The sequence below is a fragment of the Orcinus orca genome, chromosome X (genome assembly GCF_937001465.1).
Source record: "Orcinus orca chromosome X, mOrcOrc1.1, whole genome shotgun sequence".
Classification (NCBI taxonomy): Eukaryota; Metazoa; Chordata; class Mammalia; order Artiodactyla; family Delphinidae; genus Orcinus; species Orcinus orca.
The window spans coordinates 64,897,572-64,913,041 of NC_064580.1; the positions used below are offsets into that span (position 1 = coordinate 64,897,572).

General features: G+C 41.4%; 1 protein-coding gene and 1 long non-coding RNA gene across 3 annotated transcripts in view; both read left to right on the top strand.

Moving 5' to 3' along the window:
* The window catches only part of LOC125963138 (uncharacterized), a 218,999-nt gene that overhangs the window by 133,443 nt on the left and 70,086 nt on the right, over positions 1 to 15,470 (top strand). The gene's annotated exons all lie outside the window — the stretch shown is intronic.
* Positions 1 to 15,470, top strand: part of SLC16A2 (solute carrier family 16 member 2) — a 118,834-nt gene that overhangs the window by 95,679 nt on the left and 7,685 nt on the right. Inside the window, exons 2-4 of one of the 2 annotated variants that reach the window (XM_004283809.4) lie at positions 9,628 to 9,772; positions 13,007 to 13,457; positions 14,772 to 14,915. In XM_004283809.4, the coding sequence (XP_004283857.1) occupies positions 9,628 to 9,772; positions 13,007 to 13,457; positions 14,772 to 14,915 (740 nt within the window). The remainder of the gene's footprint in view (positions 1 to 9,627; positions 9,773 to 13,006; positions 13,458 to 14,771; positions 14,916 to 15,470) is intronic. The other variant, XM_033412921.2, reaches the window with a different exon arrangement.

Here is a 15,470-nt window from a genome sequence, read left to right on the forward strand (position 1 = left end):
CTTTGAACTCTCCCACATTCAGCTGTTTCATCAAAATCACTTTGTCATCAGCAGTAGGGAATTAAAAAAAAATCACTTTGTCTTCCTCATATGAGAGCAAGGGTAATATGGGGAACAACAAAAACTCCCCAGCTTTGAGTCCAAGGACTGTCAAGAGTTCTAGAAAACCTCTACCCATGCCTTGTATTTTCCAAAAAAGGAAATTGAGTGCAAGAAAGATAAAGAATAACCAACAACACTCATTCTACCATCAACATGGTTATAATTATCATTATTATTATCACTATTAGTTCTTCTTTTTTAAATATAGTTATAGCTGATTATTTTTCTCTTACAAAATTTCCTCTGATAACCTTTCCTGCTAACAATTGTTCTATTCTTCTTCAGTCATTGATCTAGCTATTAAATTACCTTTCTTTTCCTTAACGTAGCAAATTTTCTTTCCCTTGGAATGTCTGACCTCTCTGAAAATCTTTAAATAGAAAATTTTACTGTGGTCTTGAACCATGGGATTTATACATTTTACTGTCCTGTTCAAAAAAGTGTTCCTTATTCTACTGTGAGATCCTTGAAGGCAAAGACCATATGTCACTCATTTAGCATCCTCAGTACCTGTGGGATAGCTGTGTATTTGGGCCAGAAAGGATGTTAAATAACTTTTAAATAAATGAATATCATATATAGATGGCTTCATTTTTTTTAAATGTACATTTAGCGTCAAAAACTATATCAAGGTACTTTTCCCTATTCCTCCCATGAAGTATGGCTAAAAACACTGGCCATTATGTAAAGCAAATATAAGAAGACTAAAAGGTAGAGAGAAGAAAGTTGATGGACTAGGTATCTCAGGACTCAAGGAACAACACAGTGGTGAATTACCTGGGTTTTCTTTTTGCCTCATATATCTTACACCTGGAGCTGAAGAAGCTTGCAACCCAGAAATGCCAACAGAAACAAATAAAATAAGCATTGAGAAAAGCCTGATTTCTCTAACCAAAAGACCAAGAAAGGAGGAGCCTATCAAGACAGAAAACTTTTAGACAATAACCACTCTACTCCAGCCAAACACCATGGGGAAAAATGCATACCTTCTGACCTTTACCAACAAAGGCCTAATAAGGAACCTTGACTTATATACTCACCCAGTTATAACAAGGTGCCCCAATCTGTCCGCCTACCATTCCAAGGTAGTAGTAGAGAAAACTGAGTAGGGAGCCAGGAATGTCATCCTCTCAGTTGTAGCAAGGCCTATTCTCCGTCCATTGTTTCAGTGGAGACCATGCAGGGAACCTGGACGTTCACCCTTGCCAGTCTGTAACTTCTGGCTCTCCTCCCATTCCTGAAGAGGTGCCAAGGTGGTGTCAGTGAAGGCCAAGTAGGAAACTAGGACTTTTAGCATCATTCAGTACAGTATCAGTTGAAGCAACGTGGAGAATAGTAACGAGAGACTCTTACCTCTCCCAACCAGTTAAGTATCAGAGGAAGACCTCTCCCAACCAGTTAAGGATCAGAGGAAGACCAGTGGGGATCTTGAACACCAACCCCTGCTCAGCATAACAAGGCACCGATCCTCCCCAGGGTGTCCATGGAGGCTAAGCAGGGAACCTGGACTTCCATCCCCATCTCTTCCACCCCATCTAGAAATAATGTGGTGGTACCTTGCTGGCACAGTGTCATAGTAGGCCTACTAAAACACAAGATTTAAATACGATACCGAGTCTCATAACATAATATCCAACATTTCCCAGGTAAAATAGAAAAACCACTTGTCACACCAAAGACTAGGAAAATCTCAACTTCAACGAGAAAAGACTACATGTTGTTTTCAATGAGAAAACACGAAGATGACACAGATATTGAAATTATTTGACAAGGATTTTAAAGCAGCCACTATAAAAATGCTTCAATGAGCAATTACAATCATACTTGAGACAAATGAAAAAATAGAGTCTCAACAAATAAATAGAAAATACAAAGAAGAAACAATGGAAATTTTAGAACTGAAAAATACAAAAACTGAAATAATAATAATTTTTAAAACCTCACTGGATGGGTTCCATTAAATAATGGAGAGGGCAGAGGAAAGAAGTAGTAAGCTTGAAGACAGAACAATAGAAATTATACAATCTGAACAACAGGGGGAAAATAAATTTTTAAAAAATGAACAGAGCCTCAGAGAACTGTGGTGCTATAACAGAAGAGGTAATATTCCTGTCATCAGAGGAGTCCTGAATGGAGAGGAGAAAGAAGGTGGGGCTGAAAAATTACTCAGAGAAATAACGGTTGAAAAATTCCCAAATTTGGCAAAAGAAAAATCTACAGTATTAAGAAGCTGAGTGAATCCCAAAGAGGGTGAACTCAAAGAAATCTATGCCAAAACACATCACAGACTTCTGAAATATAAACACACACACACACACATCTTGAAAAAATTGAGAGAAATGACGCCTTAATTAAGGGGAAAAACATTCAAATGATAGTGGATTTCTCATCAAAAACCATGGAGGGTAGAAGGAAGAAGTCACAAAACATTCTTCAAGTGCTGAAAGAATAAACTGTCAATCCAGAATTGCATATCTGGTGAAAATATCCTTCAGGAACAAAGGGGGAAATCAAGGCATTTTCAAATGAAGGAAAAATAGGAGAATCTGTCACCAGCAGACCTACCCTAAAAGAGTGGCCAAAGGAATTCTCTAAACAAAAAGGAAACAATAGAAAAAGGAATATTGGATCATCAAGAAGGAAGAACAATTAAAAGAGTAAAATTATGGGTAAATAGAATAGAGTTTCCTTCTTCTCTTGGATTTTCTAAATTATGTTTAACAGTTGAAGCAAAAATTATAATGATTCCTGATGTGGTTTCAATGTATATAGAGGAAATATTTAAGAAAATTATATTATAAATGGAGGATAGTGAAAGGACATGAGGGAGTTTAGGTTTTTACACTCCACTCAAACTAGTGAAATGTCAACATCAGTAAACTATGATGTAATAGCTAGAGCAACTACTTAAAAAGGTATACAAAGGGATACACTCAAAGCGCTATAAATAAATCAAATTGGAATTCTAAAAATTGTTAAGGGAGCCTACAGGCAAGCAGAGAAAAAGAAAGTAGAGAAAGGAAAAACAGAGGGAACAAACAGAAAACAAAAATAAAATGACCCTAACATGTCAATGATTACTTCCTTGCAAATGATCTAAATACATCGATTAAAAGACAGAGATTGGCAGGAAAAAAAAAATACCCCAACTATAAGCTGTCTACAAGAAACTTACTTCAAATATATATCTTCAGGGAATTATGCTGGGTGAAAAAAAGCCAATTTCAACAAGTCACACACTATATGACTCAATTTCTATAACTTTCTTAAAATAATATTATAGAGATGGAAAAAAAATTAGTGGTTGCCAAGAGTTAGGGACAGTGGGGGAGTGGACTGGGTGTGATTATGAAAGAGTAGCACAAAGGAGATCTTTATGGTGATGGAATAATCCTGTATCTTGATTGCAGTGGTGGTTACACAAATCTACACATGTGATAAAATGATATAGAACTATACACACATATTGTACCAATGTCAATTTTCTGGTTTTGATATTATAGTATAGTTATATATGATGTAACCATTGGGGGAAATTGGGTGAAGTGTTCATGGGACTTCTCTGGATTATCTTAGCTATTTCCTATAAATCTATAATTGTTTCAAAAGTTGAAAAAAACTCAGATTAATATTTTAAAATCATATTTTAAAAACTACTAATAATATCATACTAAATGGTGAGAAAATTGCAGCTTTCCCACTAAGATCAGGTTCAAGACAAGGCTGTCCCTTCTCACCACTCCTTTTCAACACTGTAGTGGAAGTTCTAGCTAATATAATAATACAAGAAAAAGAAATAAGTATACAGGCTGGGAAGGAAGACATAAAACTGTCTGTGTTCACAGATGACATGATCATCTATGTAGACAATCTGAAAAAAATGACAAAAAACTCTGGAACTTAAAAGCAATTACAGCAAAGTTGCAGGATACAAGGTTAATATACAAAAGTGAATCGCTTTCCTATAAACCAGCAATGAACAAGAGGAATTTGAAACTTTAAAAATGAATGCCATTTACATTAGCACACCCAAAAATGAAATACTTATGTATAAACCTAACAAAATATGTACAAATTTATATGAGGAAAACTACAAAATTTTGATGAACTAAAATTCAAAGAACTAAATAAATGGAGATATTCTATGTTCATGCACAGGAAGACTCAATATTGTCAGGATGTCAGTTCTTCCCAACTTGATGTATAGATTCAATGCAATCCCAATCAAAATCTCAGCAATTTATTTTGTGGATATCGATAAACTGATTCTAAAGTTTACATGGAGAAGCAAAAGACCCCAAATAGCCAACACAGTATTGGAAGAGATGAACAAAGTTGGAGAACTGTCACTACTTGACCTCAAGACTTACCATGAAGCTACAATATTCAAGACAGTGTGGTATTGGTGAAAGAATAGACAAATAGATCAAGGGAACAGAATAGAAAGCCCAGAAATAGATCCACATAAATATAGCCAACTGATCTTTGACAAGAAGCAAAGACCATACAATGGAACAAAGATAATCTTTTCAACAAATGGTGCTGGAACGACTGGACATCCACATGCAAAAAAATTAATCTAGACACAGACCTTACATCCTTATCAAAAATTAACTCAGAATGGATCACAGACCTAAATATAAAACATGAAACTCTAAAACTCCTAGAAAATAACTTAGGAAAACTTGGGTATGATTATGACATTTGAGGTACAAGACCAAAGTCACGATCCAAGAAAGAACTAATTGATAAGTTGGATTTCATTAAAATTAAAAACTTCTGCTCTGCAGAAGACAATATCAAGAGAATGAGAAGATAAGCCACAGACTGGGAGAAAATATTCACAAAAGACATATCTGATAAAGGACTGTTATCCAAAATGTACAAAGAATTCCTTAAACTCAACAATGAGAAAATGAACAACCCAGTTGAAAAATGGGCCAAAGACCTTAACAGAGACCTCATCAAAGAAAATATACAGATGACAAATAAGCATATGAAAAGATACACAACACCATATGCCATCAGGGAAATACAAATGAAAACAACAGTGAGATACCACTACATACTTATTAGAATGACCAAAATCTGGAACACCAACACCACCAAATGATGGCAAGGACGTAGAGCAACAAGAACTCTCACTCACTACTGTTGGGAATGCAAAATGGTACAGCCACATTGGAAGAAAGTTTGGCAGTTTCTTACAAAACTAAACATACAATTTAGCAATCATGCTCCTTAGTGTTTAACCAAATGAATCAAGAACTTACGTCCACACAAAAATTTGCACACAGATATTTATAGCAGCTTTATTCATAATTGCCAAAATGTGGAAGCAAACAAGATGTCCATCAGTAGGTGAGTTAGTAAATAAACTGTTGTACATCCAGACAATGGAATATTTTTCAGTGCTGAAAAATAAGAGCTTTCAAGTCATGAAAATACATGGGGGAAGCTTAAATGCATATTACTAAGTGAAAGAAGCCAATCTGAAAAGACTACATACTGTATGATTCCAACTATATAACATTGTGGAAAAGGCAAAACTATGGAGACAGTAAAAAGATCAGTGGTTGCCAGAGGTTGGGAGGGGAGGAGGAATGAATAGGTGGAGCATGGTATTTTTAAGGCAGTGAAAATGTTCTGTATAATACCATAATGATGAATACATGTCATTAACATAAAAAGCTATATCCAATATAATTTAATTTTTCTTTGACTGTGCAAAAGATACTTTCAAGCCCAATCATCAGCTTTCATTGTATTTTAGAAATTCAGAAGGGCCAAATAATGGTGAGTTGTAGTTGATAACATGACAGTAAGATAATTTACTGAATTTAAGTATTTTTTCATTTTTGATAATACTCTTGAACTAGTTTTTTTGAAAATCCAGCCAGAATAAAAATACATACATCATAAATGAGATCTCACACTGGCACTTCCTTCTTCCCTGCCCCCTCTTCTTTTTTTATAACAGATTTATTGAGGTATAATTTACATATGGTAATATTCACCCTTTTTATATGCTCAGTTCTATGAATTTTGACAAAAGAATATCACCACTTACAGTCAAAATATATAACATTTCATTACTCCAAAAAGTTCCCTCATGATCATCTACAATGAGTCATTTCCCCTCACCCTTCCTCTTGGTATGCACTGATCTGTTTGACCCCACAGTTTTGCCTTTCCAGAATTACATATAAATGTAATCATTTGTGTCTGGCTTCTTTTCACTTAGCATAATGCCTTTGAGAATTGTCCAAGTTGTTGCCTGTATCAATAGTTCATTCCTGTTTATTGCAGAGTTGTATCCCATTGTCTTAATGTATATCCACGTATTTATCCATTCACCAGTTGAAGTACAATTTGAGTTATTGCCACGTTTTGGCAGTTATGAAAAATCTGTAAAAACATCTAGGCACAGGTTTTTGTATGAATATAATTTTTCATTTATCTTGGGTAAATACCCAGGAGAATGATTTTAGGGTCATATGGTAATTGTATGTTTAACTTTTTTTTTTTAATTTATTTTTGGCTGCATTGGGTCTTAGTTCTGGCACGTGGGATCTTCGTTGAGGCAGATGGGCTCTTCATTGTGGCGTGTGGGCTTCTCTCTAGTTGTGGCGTGCGGGTTTTCTCTTCTCTAGTTGTGGCGCTCAGACTCCAGGGTGCATGGGCTCTGTAGTTGTGGCGCACGGGTTCCAGAGCATGTGGGCTCTGTAGTTTGCGGCACACAGGCTCTAGTTGAGGCGTGTGAGCTCAGTAGTTGTGGCGTGCAGGCTTAGTTGCTCCTCGGCATGTGGGATCTTAGTTCCCTAACCAGGGATAGAACCTGCGTCTCCTGCATTGTAAGATGGATTCTTTACCACTGGACCACCAGGGAAGTCCCCCTGTATGTTTAACTTTTAAGAAGCTGCCAAACTGTTTTCCAAAGCAGGTATACCATTTTACATTCCCATCAACAGTGTATGAGATTTCCAGTTCCTCTATATCCTCACCAGTACTAGGTATTGTCATTTTTAAAAAAAAAAGCCTTTTTAGTGGTTGTATAGGGGTATCTCATTGTGGTTTTAATAAGGATTTCTTGAATGATTAATGATATTGAGCATCTTTTCATGTGTTCAGTTGCCATTCACGTCCTGTGTTTGTAAAATGTCTGTTCAAATCTTTTGCCCATATTTTAAATTGGATTGTTTGCTGTCTTACTGAGTTATGAGAGTCAACTCACACTTGTACTCTGGATACCAGTCTTTTATCAATGTGTGTATTGTAAATACTTTTCCCAATCTGTGGTTTGCCCTTTCATTTTCATAACAGTATTTTTCAAAGAACAGAAGTTTTACACTTTGATGAAGTCTAATGTATCAATTTTTTAATGGATCACACTTTTGGTAATTATCTATGAAATCTTTGCCTAACTGAAGTTCAAAAAGATTTTCTCCTATACTTTCTTCTAGAAGTTTTAAGTTTTACATTTGAGTCTATGATCCATTTGTATTAATTTTTATGTACAGTGTGACTATTGGTATTTATAAAGCTCTCATACATATGATCACATCTGATAATCTTTAGATTAAAAAAAACTTTGGGGAAGGCACATGGAGAATTTTAATCCCCATTTTACAGATGAGAAGTCGGAGGATTAGAGAAGTGCTGTGTAATTTGCTCAAGGTCCCATAGCTGATAAGAGGTGAAATTGAAAGGTATAAGGTAAAATTGTGATGAGAGTTAGGGTCTCCTGCGGTCTCAGGCCAGTACTGTTGGAGCCAGCCAGCTAAGACTCAAGATGGCACCCACAGCAAAGCAAAGATTACCAGTGGAGATCTGAGCAACCTATTAGGCACTGAGGAAAGAGACTCAGACAGTGGACTAGTCTAACCTCAGACTGCACTCCTCTGGCCCATTTGGGGCTCCACAATTGAAGAGAGCCAGAAGCTGGCCTGGCATCCTGTTCAGGTGACACTCAATGAATACTTTTTGATGATGATGATGAAGGCTAGGAACGTGTTAACAGGAGAGCTCTCAAAGTAATACAGATTTAGAAATTAAAGCTAAGAAGAAATATTAATGAAACTAAGAATTGTTTAGCCTAGAAAACAGAGGCCCATGATGAAACTTGATACAGCCTTCAAACAAAAAAAGCTTGGGCTTTCTTTCTGAGGGCTGAGCAAGGGGAAATGGGCTGGAAGAATCCAAGGAAAAGGGAAAATTTCTTCCTCCCTGTTGAGGATTGTTACAGACACTTAAGAGCCTTTATAAACAGAATAAACTCTTCTTATTTGAGTTTGGAGTCAGAGATTTGCCAAACATTGGCTCTGATGAAGGATTTCAGCATGAGAGTTACATGACCCTCTTGCATAGTGTCCTTATAAATCTTTGAGTATCTCCTGAACCTGCCCTGTGTCCCTGTACAATTCCAGGAGCCCTTTGTCTGTGGCCTTCCCTACTCCTTAGTCTTAGCATCTTCACAGGACTGTTCCAATGACCAAGAGAAGTCTTACCTAAGCTCCTGAAGGCTTAATTAATTCTCATGTTCCTTGGCACTGAAGCCAAGTAGCCCAATGCCTAAGGCTATAAATCTGGCTTAGCATCCCTGGAAGGAAGCTTGAATTGTTGGCTGGTCCAAATCTGACCACAGTGCTTAAATCTCCTGTTTTATATCTACCTCTGCTTATACACCTCCAATGATGGGAAGCTTCATTCATCCCAGTAAGAGATATAATACAATGAACATTGGACTAGAAATAAGGAGAGTTAGGTTTGAGTCCCAGCTCTTCCACTTAACTTGCTGTGTGATCTTTGGCAAGTCCCTTCACATTTCTGGAGCTGTTTCTTTATCAGTAAAATGGTTGTAGAGGAATCTCTTTGTTTTAGTTTGTTTGTTTAACTGCTATAACAAATAGCCCTAGAAAATTCAGTAGCTTAAAGGACAAGACATTTCTTTACTTCTTATGTAACATTCAGGGCAGGGGTTCCAGATTGGAGAGAGAGGGGAAACTTCACTCCATTCACAGACCCAGACAGAACTGATGGCAGTTCTGCCAGTCTTAATACATGGCTTCCAAGGTCACTCTGCCGTTATAGCTCCCAAGTAAGCAAAAACATCATGGTAGTCTTTTTATGGTCCAGGCCTGGAAGTGGTATTAGTCTTTTTTACCCACATGCTATTGGTCAGAATTCAGTCACATGGTCAAGCCAAACAGCTGAACAGGCTAAGAAATGTAGTGTAGCTGTGTGGTAGCTAGCTAGAAGTCTCCATCACAGACTTGATCTCTAAAGGCTCCCTGCCCCAGCTTTGAAGTTCTGGGTATACTTATGAACTAGACTCCTGGTTCTCACATTGCTTTGTTACAGGCACTTTGAAAATTGCCTAACCTCACTGACCATCAGGGACTAGCAGGCTGGCAGTGCAGACCAAGGCAATGCCCCCAGTGAAAGGCCAGAGAAGATCTGAGATACCAGCCGCACCACCAGGTAACACATTAAACTAAGGTGTCTTTGTGCTTCTTTTCTCTGCAGCATGGGTAGGAGCCCTCTCAATGGGCATGATCTTCTTCTGTTCTCCCATTGTGAGTATATTCACTGATCGATTGGGCTGCCGAATCACAGCAACTGCAGGGGCTGCCGTCGCTTTCATTGGCCTCCATACCAGCTCCTTCACCAGGTAAGGCTAGGAGTTGCCGACCATTTGCCCAAGGCTGAGGGTTGGCTTCTCTCTGGGCCTCAACTAGACACTCTTCTCATTGTAGAATCCCCTGTGGCCCTTTCCATGTAGGGTCATCAAGACCCTGCTCCCAGGAATTATTGTCCAATGGGACTCATCTTGGTAGGGTCCCCAGGACACATTGGTAGGGAATATACCCAAAGAGGATCCAAGAGTTCCAAAGTGGTGGGAGGAGCCAAAGCTTGGGCATTCATACTGCTGGGCCCAAGTCAAGTTTTAGCCACTGAATGGCAATGGAACAATTCATGAGTACCATTCCCCTCTTTGGGCCTCAATTTTTATACTGTAACATGAGGAGATTAGATCAGGTCTTTTCAGGTGTCTTCCAGCTCTGCCATTCTATTTCCCTTCAATATGCCACACATCTCATGACCTCAACTGCCCTCCTGGAAATGAACTTCTGGAGTAAGCCCATGTGAACACCTACCATTACAGGATTCCTAAGGTAATCTTATGCTGAAAAAGAGGTCAGCTGAGCCCAAGGCTGTTTAGCATTTCTGGTCCTTTTCCATTTCTGGATAGCAATGCATGGATGATTTGGAACAGATAAAGATTCATGTCTTGGGTGTGAGAAGGGATGTTTAGCAGCCTCCCTCACTGAGATACAGACCCAGCACCCAGCTACCCAACTAGGCCTAAGCTAGGTAAACTCAAACTCTGGTCCCATAGGTCCCACTGGCAGAAACTGGTAGTGTCAGGCAAGGAGCAGGCTACAAGTTCATTTTCTGCTTTCTTTCTGCCAGCTCTCCAGAAGCATGTCTGTAGGGGAGGAGAGAAGTAAAAACCCTCCACCACAGCCTGAGGAATATGGGATTCCTAAAGAACTCCAATGACTTTCTGCCAAAGACACTTTGGGAGTTATGGTACCTCCTACTTCCAATCTGCCTGGGCTGGTGTAGGAGAATGCCAGCCTGGAGACGTGGCTAGCTTATCAGAGACTTGCTTTCTGAGCTTGGCTCCCCAGAGAAGGACCATGGTTATGCTCTCCAGGCCTAAGGTTCCACTCACAGCAGAGGATGATAATTGTGTTCTGCTACAACTGGGCCTTGTGAGGTTGAGCCAGCTTTCTTTATGACTTGAGCATTTCCGGCTGCCCAGCCCACCCTCCAACAGAGCTTGGATGTGGCCTGCAATGGTTTCTTGGCTTGGTCCCATCCAACTGGGACAGAGGCAGGGAAAACCATATCCTGTCTGTAATCTGCTCAGTCTTCCCAGGGCAGCAGCTCCAAACCCTTTCAGGACCCCTCTGGTGGTCGGCCTCATTTGCCCTCAGCAAGCTCGTGTCTGGCTCCTTGTGGGAAGGAGCTAGGCCTCAGAAGCGGCTTCAGTCTCAGAGCTACACATCAGAGGCCTGTTTTTTAAGGCCAAGCAGAGCAAAGTGTAAACAAATTAGCAACATACGGATCCCATTTTCCTTCCAATCCACATGAGCTCAGTTACAGGAGGGGAAGGAGCTCAGATGTGCTTTCTCCTGGCATTCTTCTTTAGGCACATTGGAGTAGGCGTTCTGTTCTCCAGCCCCTAAGCTCCTCCCCCACCCCCTTTGCCCTTTCTGCAAGAACATCTTCAAAGCCAAGAAACTTTCTGGATGGCTTCACATCCAGTGGAAAAATGGTTCTGCTTGTGGCTAGAACTCCAAGTCATCTTTCCTGTTGCTTGAATCAGGGCTCTGAGTTCCTTTGGATGGTGTGAGGTGGGGCAAAGTTCAGGCAGGGGTGGGGAGGCCTTGGCAAGCCTGCTCAGGGGCCTCCTGCCTTTGGGCCCAGCTAGAAATAGATCCACCACACAGCTCCCTGAACTGAATCCCATGCTTTGCTCCCACTGGCCCCCTCCCTGAGGGTCTCCCTCAGACCTTCATAACTCCTCTCCCTTAGACAAGGCCCCCAGCCCAGGTCAATCCCAAATGTACTTAGATTCTAATGGGAGGAAGCCCCAAGGAATCTGACAGAAGAGGAGCACTTGGCTTAGCTATGTGTTCTAAGTAGAGGCAACCCTTTTGAAACCAAAGCCCTTGCTCATATCCAATGAATGCAAGCAGATAGAAAGAAATGATGATGATAGCTGTCTTGGAATCATGAGTACTAGCACCACTTCGTCTCTGCAGCATAGGTCCAGTCCTTTAGTATGAGGACTGGATCTATCTATGGAGAGGAACTGCCCAACCATGGAAAGTATTAGGTTATTACGTGGTCAGATAAGAAGTATTGCAAAATATGTGGAGGCATCAAAAAGAAAACAAAGTTTTTCACTAGTTTGTGCCAATATCATCTGAGGGCAAATGGCCAGCCAAGCTGACCTTCCCATGGCCTTTTCCCTTCTGATACTTTGCCTTCTGTTATAGAAGTTTATAGTCAAAGCAGGGCCTAAGGGTTTTAAGCCAGAGCCTCTCTTACTTGGCCAGGCCCACAACTTCTTTGAGTTTCCAGTTCCCATCAAGCAGCCAAGCTACTCTGGGAAGCTAGTCCATATCATGTCCAGCAACAGGAGCCAGGCTTTGGAAGTTATAGAAACTCCTTACTTTAGGATCCCCATGGAAATTATCTAGGGCCTGGAGTAAAGGGTCTTGGGACATCCAGACCATGGGCATGGTTGGAGAGGGGGCGTCTCTCAGAATACCATCAACCATTCTGTGAAATATTAAGGGCCCTGAGCATGAAGAAAGACACTGAAGAGTCCTATGGAGGGTCTCAACCTTCTAGAATCTTGGCTCCTTGCAGAACTTTCTTGTTACTTGGGATAAAGCTTTGGTTACCAGCCCAACCATGGTGTCTAGGTGAGCAGTAGGTGTAACTATTCTCTCTAAGGCACTGACTTACTCTTTGTAGCCCCTCATCCAGACTTTGCATAGGCTAGTTTTGGCTTTCTTTTGAACAGTACTCTCTGATGGGGTACTATGATTCAAACTAGAGTCATACAGACTTAGATTCAAGTCCAAGCTTTGCTGATTCCCAGTTATGCTACCTTGGGTAAATTACTTTACTTCTCTGAGCCTCTGTCTCCCCATCTACAAAATGGGGATCAGAAGGTCCTATTCCTTGTCTATTCTGAGGGTCAGTAGTAACTGGGGCCATGGGTTAAGGGTGGGGGTATGCAGATCTCAGGAGGGTGAGGGGGGAAGGGCAGGTGGATTGTTGGTCAGGCTTCTGAGGATAGCTCTTGGTGTCTCTCCCACAGCTCACTAAGCCTGCGTTACTTCACCTACGGGATTCTCTTTGGTTGTGGCTGTTCCTTCGCCTTTCAGCCATCTCTCGTCATCCTGGGCCATTACTTCCAACGCCGTCTGGGTCTGGCCAATGGTGTGGTGTCTGCTGGGAGTAGCATCTTCTCCATATCCTTCCCCCTCCTCATCAAAACGCTGGGGGCTAAGATCAAGCTCGCCCAAACCTTCCAGGTGCTGAGTACCTTTATGTTTATTCTTACGCTGCTTTCACTCACCTACCGACCCCTCCTGCCCAGCTCGCAGGACACCCCAAGCAAGAGAGGTGTCCACACCCTGTGCCAACGCTTTCTGGCTCAGCTCAGGAAGTACTTCAACATGCGAGTGTTCCGCCAACGTACCTACCGCATCTGGGCCTTCGGGATCGCTGCTGCTGCCCTTGGCTACTTCGTTCCCTATGTACACTTGGTGAGGAATACCAGGGTGGGTCCACCCTACCTGACCCCAAGAAGTTGCCCTTAACCTGCCTGAAGTCCAGAGGGTAGGAGCAGAAGACATTGAAAGGGCAGACCTGGAACCTTTGGAGAAAGACAAAACAGTGGTTGGAGAGACCCAGAGTAGGAAAGAGCACAGGCTGAGGGATGACCTCAATGGGAAATGGGGGAAGTTCCTTACAGGGAGGCCCATGCCTATGGTTTCCCCCACTGATAAATCTAGATGGATTTTCAGGAGAAGATAAGCATCACCGGGATACAGGAGGCTGCCTCAGATGACCCAATGATAGGGTTTTCTTTTCTTTCTTTTTTTTTTATATTTATTTGGCAGTGCTGGGTCTTCGTTGCAGTGCCTTGTCTCTTCGTTGTGGCGTGTGGGCTTCTCTAGTTGCAGCACATGGGCTCAGTAGTCGCAGCATGTTGGCTCAGTGGTTGCAGTGCTTGGGCTCTCTAGTTGCAGCATGCAGGCTCTAGAGCATACGGGCTCAGTAGTTGCAGCACGCTGGCTTAGTTGTGGTATGTAGGATCTTAGTTCCCCAGCCAGGGATCACCAGGCCCCTGCATTGGGAGCATGGAGTCTTAACCACTGACCACCAGGGAAGTCCCTCAATGATAGAGTTTTCTAAGAGTGTGTCTTATGGAATGCTAGTCTTTGGGGTCAAGTAATTTTGTTTAAGAAATAACATATACTAGATTTCTCTAGCTTCATAATGTGTAGCAATCTTTTAAAGGTACCAAAAATCCTGCTGTAAAGAAATCAATTAAGCTTTGTTTAACCACCATACACCCAACTTACATGACCAAAGATTTGTTGGTTGTGGTCCAACTGTTATCTTCCACAGACCTTGTGTTTCTTAAAGCACACTTTTGGAATATTACCTGGAAGTTAGTGGATCATTCTCCCTTGGTGACCTGCTGTTACCCTAGGCTGTCAGTTCTGGGTCAGGGAATGAGGAGATAATAGGGGAACCCTTGGACTTTTTTCAGTTGTTAAGGCTGTATTCTGTCCTGCCAAGGCTTGGAAGGGGCTTAGAGACACCCACTGCCCTCAGCTGTTGCTCAGAAACCCAGAATCCAGAGAGCCAAGGGATATGCAGCCTTTTAAACTGTTAGAAACAGCCAGAGAGCTTGTTCTGGAGCTAAGGCTATAAAGGAGGGAGCTGCAAGAGAAGGAACTCTTGCCATGGTCCAGGGAAGTAAGCAGTAGAGGGTTCTGGGTATGCCAACAATTAACCAGCCAGCTCTTCTTCTTCCTCTTATCCTGTGGGCCTGGTGCTATGCTTTTCAGATGAAGTATGTGGAAGAGGAATTCTTGGAAATCAAGCAGACCTGGGTGCTCTTGGTGTGTATTGGAGCTACCTCAGGCCTTGGGCGCCTTGTGTCAGGCCGTGTCAGTGACTCCATTCCTGGACTTAAGAAGATCTACTTGCAGGTGAGTGTGACCACCCTGTCTACTGTGGGGAAAACAGCCTGCCACAGATGCTAGGTTATCCAGCCTTTGGGATACAATGGTAGGATGTATAACTGCTGTGGCCTGGGCCCCAGCTCTGACACCAGCTTGCTATGTGACATGGGAAAGTCAATCAAATTCTCTAAGCCTCCGTTTCCCTTGCTTTCAAGTGAAGATCATCATCCTTGTTCTGCCTCCTTCATCAAAATGGAGTGAGGATATAGTGAAAGCTGTCAGTGTAAATAGAACCTCTAAGAACACTTTCAAAGAAAATGTTTATTAATAAAGGCTCTCCCATTTGAAAGAGGGAAACTGAAGCCAGGAGTTAGATGCTGCCCCCATTGAAGACTGAACTCATTGCTACCTTATACTCTCTTGGAGGGTCTTGAGCATCTGCAGTACTCTGTGGCCCAGTGTCTCTCTCCTCTAGGCCAGACCCATCACTTCTTATACCTCCAGAGCTACTTGGCACCAAACACTGGCTCTCAAATGCCATCCTCTTGACAGACACAAAATAATTGCCAGAAAAGGCCAGAC